The sequence below is a fragment of the Opisthocomus hoazin genome, chromosome 6 (genome assembly GCF_030867145.1).
Source record: "Opisthocomus hoazin isolate bOpiHoa1 chromosome 6, bOpiHoa1.hap1, whole genome shotgun sequence".
NCBI classification, from domain to species: Eukaryota; Metazoa; Chordata; class Aves; order Opisthocomiformes; family Opisthocomidae; genus Opisthocomus; species Opisthocomus hoazin.
This window is the reverse complement of record NC_134419.1, coordinates 56,794,520-56,808,137: the sequence shown is the minus strand read 5'-3', so window position 1 is coordinate 56,808,137 and position 13,618 is coordinate 56,794,520. Positions and strand designations below refer to the sequence as shown.

General features: G+C 38.0%; 1 protein-coding gene across 22 annotated transcripts in view; it reads right to left on the bottom strand.

The window, feature by feature from the left end:
• Positions 1-13,618, bottom strand: part of PCDH15 (protocadherin related 15) — a 1,100,829-nt gene that overhangs the window by 307,012 nt on the left and 780,199 nt on the right. For all 22 annotated transcript variants that reach the window (XM_075423218.1, XM_075423232.1, XM_075423229.1 and 19 more), the window contains 2 exons: positions 13,436-13,596; positions 8,998-9,153 (listed from right to left, as the gene is read on the bottom strand). In XM_075423218.1, the coding sequence (XP_075279333.1) occupies positions 8,998-9,153; positions 13,436-13,596 (317 nt within the window). The remainder of the gene's footprint in view (positions 1-8,997; positions 9,154-13,435; positions 13,597-13,618) is intronic.

Here is a 13,618-nt window from a genome sequence, read left to right as displayed (position 1 = left end):
CGCTCACAGCTGAAGGATGCTGAGAGCTGTGTTGCTTTTCAGAAGCACGTAAATGTTTGGTTTCCACTGAATTCAGCCAGCAGCTCTGCTCGCCAATAGTTATTTGCTCTGTTGCATCGAGAGCAGCTGTATCGGGGTCCTGACAGGGTGCAGATAAATGATCACTAACATAAAAAGGCTCCAGCAGTGTAAAGCACATCATTAAGTGACAACAAAGGAGACAGTTGTAAAAATGAAATAGCAGTAAACACCAGAATTACAATCGCATGGTCCTAGAGTAACAGTCAAAAAGTCTTGGATTTAGTGTATTGCATCCAAAATAACTGACTGCAGATGTGCAGACCTTCATAAACATAATATGCAGGTTTCTATTTTATCTGCATTTTCTTTTATGCAATACAAATTATATTAGAAAAGACACTAAAAAAAAAAAATCCTCTGCCACTCCCTCATTCTGTAAGTTAGGAACAAAATAACTAATTTCACTCAGTTTTCCAGCCTGCCCAAGATATCCCATTAGAGATTACTGCAGCTTTTGGAAAAATTCAGGTGAGCTCTTAACTAAATGTCTCAAACTCCACTTCTAAGCATTTGAGAGAGGCATTCAGCATTCAGAGCTACACTGTGTTTTTACACTGAGATGTCAACATTGCGATGATTTACCATTAGCCAGCAATATCACTTTTACCCAAAATTGCGAGGGCTTTCTGATGGACTGCTGTCACTATTCACGTTGTTGTTGGAACAATAAGGAGGAACTCAGTTGACCTCATAAAATGTGACTGTACATAGTACTATATATATATATATATAGTATATATATACACTGCTCTCTATCAAGATGAATAATCCCACTGTTCTTGTTTAAATGAGGATTTCTTATTACGTGAACAGCCCATGAGGACCTGTATTCCTAGCAAGACAGTCGGGTCACATGGGAATGACAGGCATGTTTTTCTAGCAAATATTGTAGAGGTATCTAAAACACATATGCAAAAACTAAAAGAGCAGACTGAAAGACTGGGTTTGATCTCATACAGACATAAAATGGGCTTGCCATTTGAATACATGCGTGTGCAAGCAGAATAAACTGGTTAATCAGATTTGTGGCACTGGCAAAAAGCAAAACATTGAGATGTTTTTGTATTATATACTGTATAATATACATAATTTCTCAAACCAGTGATCAAATTAATTCTTCAGTGGATGCACACACTCTATAGAGTAAAGACTCATCTAGAGCTTAAACCACTCCACACCATTGCTATGTCAATCAGTAGCAGAGACATTCTGCACATCACCCACTTTCTCAGTTTCCAACTCAGTTCATCTTCTGAAAAATCTTCCACCACCAAGTCTTCTGAGAGATGGGGGAGCTGGAAATATGTCGACAGAGAGGTTCTGGGCTCCTTTGCTTTGGCAGCTTTCAGAAGGACCCAAAAATGGCTCCAGAAAGCGTTGCTTGACCTGCGTCTACAGCCCCATTTCTCTCCTGCCCACTAGACATACCTACTTCAGAGAATACCTTGGAGAGGAATTTTGTTTCTCTGTGTTAAACTTCAGTATCTCCTACAGAAAGGGACTGAAGTTATGCAGTAAACTGACCATGCTGAGTGCCTTACCTTATGCAAGATAAAATGTTTGAAATTCAAAGAAAAAATTACATGTGTTAGTGAGAGTCTGAGGATCATCATCTCTGTGGGAATTCAATATGGTGAAAAAGAACCACGATGACAAGAAACAAGTAAGATTTCAAAAGAATGCAATTAAACAAATAAAAGAGAAAATGCACACAATAAATCTTATTCTTCCACATTCAACAGCTGCAATGCTTAAAAATTTCCTTCAATATGATTTATGTCTATCAGAAGTCTAGATGCAGACAGGAACATTCAACACTTCCATAAAACGTTTTGAAAATAAATTTTCATAGTATTACCTATTTACTAAGTTAAAAATTAATCATTTTTCACAGTGTCCCCGAACAGCAAAGTCAGATTTACAGTTAATCATTCTGAGTCAATATTCTTTTGATGATGTCTACCTGCAGATATTAATTATTTCAATACCACAAGGAAAAAGATATGAGTAATTACACCAGAAGAAATGAAAATTCAGCACAAGTTATAATTCTCTACAGCTCAAAGCCAAAGTTTTAAGACAAGCGAAGCTCAAGAAACACATTTTGCAAAGGATTCCTATCTCTGCCAACTTAGGGGAATAAAAATCCCCCAAACCAAAAAACAAACCAGCTCTAAAATTTTGGTTTACAAGCAGCTATAAGGTTGTGTGTATTTAATAAGATAATACTGACTTCAAACAATATTCTAGTAACTCCACTACCATTTCCAAACAAAACCTGTTCTGAAATGCTCCTGAGATTGCCAACATCTCTGTAGGACACGCGTAAGGCTCACATGAAAAACTAATACAAAAAAAGTCAAGTCTTATAAAACCCAGCCAATGCAGAATTAGAGTTGTATTTAGCAGAGATAAAATTTGTTAAGATAAGTTGTGTTTAACACAAAACACAGACCACCACAACAGTGCTTCAGCAATACAAGATTTTAGTTTCTAGTCCCTGTATTAGGTTACCTGTATTTAAAACCCCCCTGGCAATTCTATAGATTTGCTTGTAGAGCATCAACTAAGTTGCATAATCATTCTGAATTTCAGCCGAATTATAGAACTTTGTTTTAATATACTGCAATAACTCACATCTTTAAGTCACTACTACACATGGTCAAATTTAGCCCCAGGCTAATGTCATTTTGTCAGGATTTTTTTCTAAATGAATAACGATGTGACATTTTTATATAAATAAAAATGTATAACACACAAAATGAAGGAAATAACCCTGCAGAGTATTTCTAATTATCATAAAAATGTTAGCATCAACCTTAACTCATTTTTATTTTTATGACGAGATTCATAATCCTATGGATGGCAGTTGGATTTGCTTTTGGCTGAAACACTCATATTCTTTGTCTTGAAAAAGCATTAGAAAGGGAAATGGGAAACTTGCTCCTAAATGGTAGCACCCCTGTAAAGGGCTTTTGCACTTGTGCTGCACTAAGCTCTCAGTGATGCTGGAGCCTGCTGCAGGCTAAGACAGCGGTCCAAGACTCACAAGCATGGATGCCCAAGCAGCACAGAAGGAAAGGAGAAAAAAAAAAAAAAAAAAGAGAAGAAGAAGAAAAAGATGAAAATAGAGAAAAAAAATCCAAAAGCCCACACTCTTTACAGGGCAGTGGCACTATGCCAGTCGTGAAATGAAGGAAAAGAGCCCATTTCTGTCATAGTGCTTGCACAGGCTCTGTGGCGTGCTATGCACGGCAGCAGCAGCCCAAGAGCGATGATCAGTTTAGTTACTTCGAATGTCAGAACAGCTCTACTTAGAAGTTGTCTGAATTACGCCCCAAATCTGTTTCATAACCCAGATAATTACAAAAAGTCAATAGTTTAATTGCAACCTCACTTTCTTGACTACAGTTTATGCACCAAATGCCAGCTGATATTAAGCCGATGGCTATTTTGTGTCTGCATTAGACCCCTGCTGTGACTATTGAGGACCAGAGAGAATGGAGACTATTTATATGTTTATATGTATACACACAAGTGTGCACATAAATATATATGTACATGCATACACATTGAAGGTGTTTCCTTTGCTTCCCCCCTGCCCCCTCAAAACAGGGTGGGTTTTTTCCTACTAACTAGCTCTAGATAGCTATTCCATTTATAAATGCTCAGATAATAACACTTTGCTTAAAGAGCACATAATTTTTTGAGGGAAACAGACGTGCTATTTTATAGTTCAGACTAAGAAGCTAAACTTTAAAAACAGTTTTAACCGTAACAATATGAAGACCAGCACTGCTGCTCAAAGCTAAGCCACCAAGTCAAACAAACATTACAGGCTCCATCAACAAGAACAAGAACAATCATACTGCAGCTACATATGAAAGGTCCATACGTTTAATAGAATAATTAAGATTCTCCTGAAAAAAGTATTTCCTCAATAAACATCCAATTGTAATATTTATACTTCGATAGAAAAGGTACATTTTCAAATGACTTGTGCACTGGAGGGAACCTTAATTTCTCTGCACGCTTTAATTTTGGATCGCCTTACCCAGGGGTCCTCTACATGTAGAAGTGTGCGAATGACAGAACAAATACTTAAATCCGTAACGATCATTTGACAAAATGCAAAATAGAGCCAAATTCTACAGACACTCTGTGTATAGAGATTTCTCAGGATTTTTAGGATTCAGATGAAGCTATTTGAAACAGTAGAGTGAGAAATTATGGTATTTCTCATCTCAGCGCATGATATGATTAGAAAACTGCTATAAAATGCCTTGAGTAAGGAAGGAAGGGAGGGACCATGTTTTTTTCGTAAGAGAGACCACATAGTTACCAGCTTAGTAAGTGCATGTATTTTGAAGGATTTGGGAAGTTTGCCTTAAGGCATGGAATTTGCTCTCTTCACGCTCATGCACTAGAGGAGGAACTTAGAAGTAGGTAAGAGAGAAGGAAGGGAGTGTTCACCACTCAGAAATACTGAGGCATCAAAAAATAAGTGTTGATGATAAAATTCTCTATTCCTGAAACTGCAGGATGGCTTTGAAAATCAAGCAAATGCTACCATGGTATTTCTGAACTCACACACATGCAACTTCTGATGCTGTGATAGATGCCCATGACAGCATGGAAAAGTTTGATACAAATTAGTCAGTATTTCTTGTAATAAGAATTTTAATATTTACATGTTCACAAGAAACTGTGAAAGAAAAAATTAGTGAAGAGCTATTAAACACTCTGCTTTTGGTCTAATATATTTTATAGCTACAACTGACTGGAGCTTGGGTGAGCTCTCTAGGACAGCACCACAGAATCACAGAATCACAGAATAGTAGGGGTTGGAAGGGACCTCTGTGGGTCATCTAGTCCAACCCCCCTGCCGAAGCAGGGTCACCTACAGTAGGCTGCACAGGATCTTGTCCAGGCGGGTCTTGAATATCTCCAGAGAAGGAGACTCCACAACCTCCCCGGGCAGCCTGTTCCAGTGCTCCGTCACCCTCAGAGGGAAGAAGTTCTTCCTCATGTTCAGACGGAACTTCCTGTGCCTCAGTTTGTGCCCATTGCCCCTTGTCCTGTCACTGGGCACCACTGAAAAGAGCTTGGCCCCATCCTCCTGACACCCACCCTTCAGATAGTTGTAGGCATTTATAAGGTCCCCTCGCAGCCTTCTCTTCTTCAGGCTGAACAAGCCCAGTTCCCTCAACCTCTCCTCGTAGGGGAGATGCTCCAGTCCCCTCACCATCCTTGTAGCCCTCCGCTGGACTCTCTCCAGTAGCTCTTCATCTTTCTTGAACTGGGGAGCCCAGAACTGGACACAGTACTCCAGATGGGGCCTCACCAGGGCAGTGTAGAGGGGAAGGAGAACCTCCCTTGTCCTGCTGGCCACACTCTTCTTGATGCACCCCAGGATACCATTGGCTTTCTTGGCAGCCAGGGCACACTGCTGGCTCATGGTCAACCTGTTGTCCACCAGCGTGTGCTGCCAGGTCCCTCTCCGCAGAGCTGCTCTCCAGCAGGTCCACCCCAAGCCTGTACTGGTGCATGAGGTTGTTCCTCCCCAGGTGCAGGACCCTGCATTTGCCCTTGTTGAACCTCATCAGGTTCCTCTCTGCCCAGCTTTCCAGCCTATCCAGGTCACGCTGAATGGCAGCACAGCCTTCCGGTGTGTCTACCACACCTCCCAGTTTGGTGTCGTCAGCAAACTTGCTGAGGGTACATTCTAACTCTTCATCCAGGTCGTTGATGAAGAAGTTAAACAAGACTGGGCCCAGTACTGACCCCTGAGGGACACCACTTGTCACCAGCCTCCAACTAGACTCAGCGCCGCTGATGACAACCCTCTGAGTTCTGCCATTCAGCCACTCCATGTTTCCCAGTGCTTACACTCTTCCTTGAGCATCTGCAAGGGTGACTGACGAAGAAAATACATCGGATTAGGGGAGCTTTTGGTCTAACTTAGTACAGATATCCTCCTTTTCTAACCAGTCAAGTATAACAATTGACACGTGTTTTGGGATAAATCAAGACACTACCCTACCAAGTCCATCTAATTCTAAGCCTTCTAAAATAACATGGCCTTAATTTTAAACCATGTCTTTTCACATGCAAGTGGAAAAGACACATGTAAAACTAGGATTTATTCTGGTATTACGATTACATAAAAAACATTCTATTTCTCCAAAATATAATTTTACCCCTTGACATTTCTGAAACTGAAAAATTACCTAATGAAGTAAAATCTAGCTACAGTTATTTGTCTCGTATTACATGTGCCAATGATTATAATAGTTTTAACTATTTGGGAAAGTCTTTGCCCTAGACTTTACTCTCCCCCCGCCCCCCCCCCCCCCCCCCAAAAAAAAAAAAAATTAAAAATGATGTAATTGCAAGGCTGATATATTTTTCCCCGGATTTCTTTACAGTAGAGGTATACAGGAAGTATGATGGGAGACACTACACCTACAAAGCACACACGCTGCCAAACTGGTTAGCACAGGAGCTGTAAATCCAGCCCTTACTGTGTATGTGCAGATGGATTAAACAGTACGTGTAGAAAGTCCACCTAATGTTTTGTGCACCACCAGTGACTGTAGTATGGTTATAAACCTACAGTGCATGTGTTCTTCATCCCACGTAGGACAACCAGAGAAAGACATGGCAGCTGATAAGAGAAACTGCCAAGTCCAGCCCTGTAAAGCACCTCAACAAGTCAGTCCTCCAACTGACACAGACAAAATTTTGTGTCTAGAAAAAAATAGGAGATATCTGTGATGCTTACATGTGTGGTATCTGAAAATAATAAAACCCACTTGTCCTTCAGTTTTCTTCTTTCTACTTATGTAAGAGAAATTTCTGTACTTTTTAGTTTACAAGCAAACTAAAAACAGAAGGTTAGAGGCAATCGAAAAATAACCACAAACCCCTCATTCCAGTGTATTCCAGTAGTTAAATTCACTACAGGCAGTGCCAATTAGTAGCTGCATAAACTACCGCTAAAAAATGTAATCACTCACTAAAATCTTTGAGAAACTCTGAGATGCTTTGTGATTTTTTTGTTGTTGTTGTTAATTAATGAGAGCATTAACCCACTGGGTACTGCTGAAGGGCACAGTGGTGTCATGTCAGAAGCTATAAGCACAACAGTGATAAAATGAAACAAAGAAGCTAATTAAATCAGGACTGCAACTGGTGGAAAGAGCAACATTGCATTTTGTCCAATAGTAACGCAAACAAATGATGGCATATACTTGGAACATTCCTAAATTTCTGAATAGAAATAATTTTAAATGGTGCATTTTTCTATCTTTTGGGCTTCTTTCTAATTATGGAAAATACTTGCTTCCTTAGTATTACAGCACTGACATGCTACCTGCCTTCAATTTTACTGCAAAAGTTAGACATGTCTTGGAAGCGATCTGGAACCTGCATCACAGCACATACAAGCAATTTAGACTAATGTTTATGTTGCCTTTACTCAAGACCAAAAGCAATTCCACACAAAGTCTGAAAAAAACAGAAATTACAATTACCATGTAAAGGCCAACTTGAAAACCATTTAAAAGCATAAGGGACACTTTACTGGTATTCATACAGATGATATTTTGCGACCTCCAGATTCTGCTGGTAAGAAACATCAGTAGCTGGATTGTTGAAAATTTGTCATGGGGAAACAATCTCACTTTAAAAGGTGGCACCAATCAGGAGACTACTGAGTTTGTAAAACTTGTACATCCTTATCTCAACTTCAGGTCTCCACTCAAAAATAACATGTAGGTTTTGTTTTTTTCCCTCCATGCTTTTGGCTTGATTTGGCCTAAACTCAACCACCAACTCTCCCACTTCTTTCCTGCACATCCCTACATGCTTCATCACTTAGAGCAACCTAGTGATTGTAATAATACACAGACACATTGAAAAGCTGAATGTCCCAAAGACACAAAACTATGAAAGTTTTTCTGAAACAGCAAATCAATTCTACTAAAATCAAACAACATGAAAGCAGTCATGCTCTTTCACAGAAAAAACCCACCCAAAACCAAACCACAACACGGACACAATGCACACTATATATTTAACAGCTTTATTTTCTTAAATGCATCTGTAACTCTTCTAGTCTTTACCTACAGGCTGACCCAACTTTCCATTCTCCTCTTGGTTTCAGCCCGGATATTTCCACGTCTGCATGTAAGTTCCCACTTCCACTTCTTATTACTAAAGCCCCAGGACACTAGTTTACTGAGAACACAGATCCTTTGTACTGGTTGTTAGCAGACTATTCAATACCTAACAGAAAAAAAAAAACCTTAACTATAAAGTGACATGAAGTTGTACCAGCTCAAGAAAGAAATAAATTTTTCCTTCAAATAATACGAAGAAGTCCAATTTACAGCTCTCTTTCATAAAAAGATAAAGCAAAAGAATTCCTTCACAGGCACCATTTAATAAAGAGAAGCAGCAATAAACCAAAACTGCACTTTTCCAAGCTTCAATATTGTTAATAAAACCTTTTGAACTATTTGCTTTACATTTTGTTTTCATAAATACTTTTATTTTACTTCCAAATTTGTTGATACAGCTGCATAATACGGTAAAACACTTTGTAAATTTAACACAGGTCAGTATTTCACTCACTGAGACATAGCTTCAGATGCTAGTGTCTTCTGCAACATTTCAAACACACTGATGAAAAGCGCGCTTGTTTTCTTGTTCATTAAGAGAAATGAAGAACAGCTTACATGCTAAAAACTAAAGGATACTGTCTGTGCTGCGTTTTTCCAAAGTGACACAAATGGAAGGGATTTTAAAACAACTGCATTTACCAGGTTTTCAAATGATTAGTGAAAGAACTGAAAGCTGGCATTTAGCAATGACACCAGACAAAAGACATTAAAAAAGGTAAGCAGTTCTAACCTCATTTACTGCCACATAGTATCGCTGCTGCTGGAACCGAGGCGAATTATCGTTCCTGTCTCTCACCACAATCCGTACTTCATGGTTGATAATGGTGCCAACCTTTTTGTTAACACACTGGACTTGCACCACAATGGATTGAATGGACATTGGTGGCTGTAAGTGAAAATATATTTTTATAATACATAGTCAAAATCTGAACTAAGAGTTAAATATCAACAGATGTTAATGTTGCTCAGGTTCACCTATAGCCTATCAGCCTGCCCGTGTCATGTTTAATGCTCTATGTCTGCATTAAAAAGCTGCTCTGAGGTGTCCTGACTACAACTCATACTGGCAATGTTTCAGGTAAACCTACATGTCTCAAAGCTGTATTTTGCAGACCAAGCTATGCCAGCTGTATGTGCTGACACAGAATTAAAAATCCCCAGCACGATTAGTCCTTCACACTTCCCTCGAGAAAAGCAACAAAAAAAAAAAAAAGGAAACCTTTTGAACATCATCTGATTATTGAAAGATACCTAGAAAATGTCACACATTTTAACCTTTGGTTTATTAATATTGGAATTGAAAGGTCAAGTCAGAAATAAATTCAATAGGCTACCACTTACATTTACCAAGTAATTTGCAAACAATTTGATCACAGACAATCCAGAGCCAGTTGTTTTTACTCCGGTGAACATCATAATATTCAAACAAAAATAACTCCCAAACTTGATGAATGAGTAAGGAAATTTAAGCTGGAAAAGCTACTACTGCTTATCTGAGTTAATAAAAACAAGTCCAAGAAGAATAAAAGAAAAGGCACCTTTGGTTCGAACAGAAATTCAGAAAGATTGCTATGGAAATACAGCATTCCAGCATGACTTCTGTTCACAACATTTCCACCACAGCAAGTGCCAATTTACATATTTGAAGCAACAGTCTAGCATGTAAAATATTGACAGCAAGTCCATTGCGATTTTGTGTCTAACACTCAGCAGCGAGCGAGCAAGCATGGGAAGGGACAAAATGAAAAAATTCTACATTTATTAACCCCAAAGTCTTCAAGAGAATAAACAACTCAAAAGTATAATTTAACGATACCTATGCCATACTATTCTACACAATGAACTGAAACAGGTTTTTGTGCTGAGATTGTGAGACTTATAAATACACTTTCACTCATTCTAAGTGCTACGATTTCCTTAATTAATTGATTTTTTTCCAGTTTCATTAAAATGGATTTTAGAACCATATGGCTTTCTTTACCCTTCATACTTTAGCAGTAAGCAGTCTTTAAGGAGTGAGCAGAGTTGGGAAAAAAAGGGGGCTCTTTATGGCGGTGTTGAGATCTTACACGAAATACCTATTTTCCCCTGCACATTTACCCTCAACTTGCTCTGCAATGAATTACAGCATGAGCTTTTCAATAAAAGTCCATTCTGTTTGCTTTAAAAATCTGCAGTCAGCTATGATGTGGTTCTACTTTTATCAGTGGAACTTCTAACATAGGTTGGAACATACCAAATATAATCTGTAAATTTAATTAAGCCTCTAACATTATAATCTCCATGTATTTTTCAAGCTGGCATTCTTTGTAAAAGATCCAAGAATTTTTAGGCCACCTTTAATAAACTTCAGAAGCTACTGAGTTAATCTAGATTTATTAACAATGCCCTAGAAAACATAATTAGTTGTAATGATAGATATGTAAATACATAACGCTCAGGATTTGGTCTTTTTCACAAAAACACAGGAAAAAATTTTTGTCGCTTTTGGTAAAATGTGACAGCTTACAGGACCAATACTACTTTCGCATACATACCATTTCTGTTGAGTCAGTGCTCAGATTTCAAATCAGGTCTTTAAAAAAAACACTCGTCAATCTAGGCATGTATAGACAATAAAAGTAAATACATAATGACACAACCTAACAAACTGTTTATGATACTGGGGACAAATTATCCCAATACCTTTTAGCAGCTCCTTTCACCTTCAGTTCTGATTTATTGCTATTCATCCTTCCTAAGCACTTAAAGTTTTGGAAGAAAAGTCTGGAATTTTCTTTTTATCTAATTTTGTCTGGAAAGCATACTGCCATTCTTAGTAAAATCAGTCAATGGAATCTAATAAGATTTTCTTTCAAGAAAAGTAGTAAAAAAGAACCAGATTAGACTAACTGAATCAGCAGGGAGTTGACAAGTGGAGACATTGCAGAGAAAAATGGGAACAGTGTCCAAATATATTGAATGCAATCTTACATGCACCATTTGTGAATCAGAGAATACAATTTCTGCTCTGTAATAAAAAAATTGAATTTTAAGGTTCAACTTAATAAACCCCCAAATTCTATTTGTACTACTAAGTTTCACATGGTTTTCACTTGAAAGATGAGAAAAATAGTTTCTTTTTCTTTTTTTTTCTTTTCTTTTTTTTTTTTAAAAAAAAAAAAAAGAACCACATACACTCTTGAACGTATTTGTATTCTAGGGGTTAGTATAGCTCTGGTTCTGAAGGCTGGAAGCCTTTACTCAGACAGTGGGGTTTTTGTGGGTTACTTTCATTTGCTTTGGCTAGTGACCTACAGCAATTCATTGAGAGCACAGGAAGACAGCTACAGTGGGGCTCACATCCAAAATCTCGCTCATCCTAATTCTCAGGTTTACCTTTTCATATTCCAGTAAGCTTAAACAAACACTAATGAGTAATTTTACCCAGCACTACCATAATAGGGATAAGAAGCATTACAGTTCATAGTAAAAAATGAGGAAATAACCTCTTAAATGCCAATGTAGTAACATCAATACTACCTATATACAATTAAGAAAATGTACACCCTCCACTTGTTTCTTTGTAACTTCAGTCTACTTCTTGCAAAGAACCTCACTGTAAAGTGTCTGCACATGTTCATAATAATGTAACGTATCTGTGAGTTTAGCTAGACTGTTACTAATATCGAAAATCAAATAATTTGACAAGGTTGTCTTGGTAAAGCATCTAGTTAGATTCAGAAAAAGCAGGTCAGATGAACAATCCTGCAGAGAGAAAAGTGTCACTAAAGGGGCATTGAAAAAAGAATTAGCACTGAACTAACAGAAATTAATTTTGTTTCCTAATGTCATATGGATATGCAGACTTGCTTGGGGTGAAGAATTGACCTCTACACTTCCTAGAGTGGTTCTTAAATCTCACCTCCCGTTAGCGGCTCTCGCTTTTTGCTCTGATTTAAAATAAAACTGAAAAGCCAAACATGTTCCAGCACCTGCCTGTCTCCGCAAAGTCAGCCAGCTGTTTGGCACGTGAGGAAATGCCGACTCTTTGCTGATGCACAAAGAAGTCTTTTGCCACCATGTCCATTCTACCATGTTTTGTGCTGCATATCTTTGCTTCACACTTGAAAACAGTTAGTGAATTAAAACTAAATGAAGAACAGGTGAATTCAATTAGCCCCTTTAAACTAAAAATGGAAATCAAGAAAAATTTGCATGTTGTTTCTGGTGCTTATGAAAATATCTCAAAACACATAGAGAAGACAAATTAATCAATCAAGTTAATACAAAACAAACTTTCATGCACTCCAGGAGTACTCCTGATCTTTAAAACACTCTTTCCATGTTGATTACAGTCACTTTGGAATCAATTTTCCTTTCAGATGCTGATGAACTGCAGCAATGCTATAGCACTGTGAGAAAATGTCTCTGTTTTTAAAGTATTTCTCCTCAATGACATTAGCACAGATAAGAACACTCCTATTTATTTTGTGCTTTTAATCTTTCTTTTTATAAAAATCAAACTTAGCCTGACAATATTTCTTTAACAGTTTTCGGAATGAGCATACCATACAAATTTTATGCTGGCTTAAAACAAGAATCTAAACTAGCAAATTCTCAATTGAATCTGTCAAGCTTTATAACTGAACTTTAATATTCACAATTCCTTTGCTCTCTCTCACATCTCCTAAGCCAATGTACACAGCTAGAGCAGGCTTTTAATAAGTGTCACAGGACATAAGGTGAGCAGCACTTCTCCTTCCAGACAAAGAAGAAAACAGAACCACAGAATCACAGAATGGTAGGGGTTGGAATGGACCTCTGTGGGTCATCTAGTCCAACCCTCCTGCCGAAGCAGGGTTACCAGAAAATTGTTTTAATTCAACAAACAAGTCAAGTTTAGGTCGATGTGTATTTCTGCCAACCCACACATTTATTTGTTCAGTCTTCATTGTTTGTTTGTCCACATATTTTTTGTGCAGAAATGGTGAAGTTTCTGCATGCTTCCAGTAAGTCTTAATAAAGAATCAAATTAATTCTCTTCACATTCATCTGAGGACAAAAGACAGATGTAGCTATTCTATTCTAGCAGGTCTGTTGTTTATGGTCTTCCTATGAGTATAGACAGATTCAGAAATTAATTTTCACAAAGAGTAAAGAAAATAAACTGCAAACCCCAGACTTACATCTCTGTCCAAGATTCGGCCAGTGCTATTTAGGTATAACCTCTGGCTGATAGGATCAAGGATCACCCAGTAACCTACGTTATCCTTTAAGGAGAGTTCAATGGTGGGATCTGACCCTCCTGCAGTCCCTTTGATCAGCATATTGTCAACCAGGATAGTGCCTGCAAAAACAATAAACACACG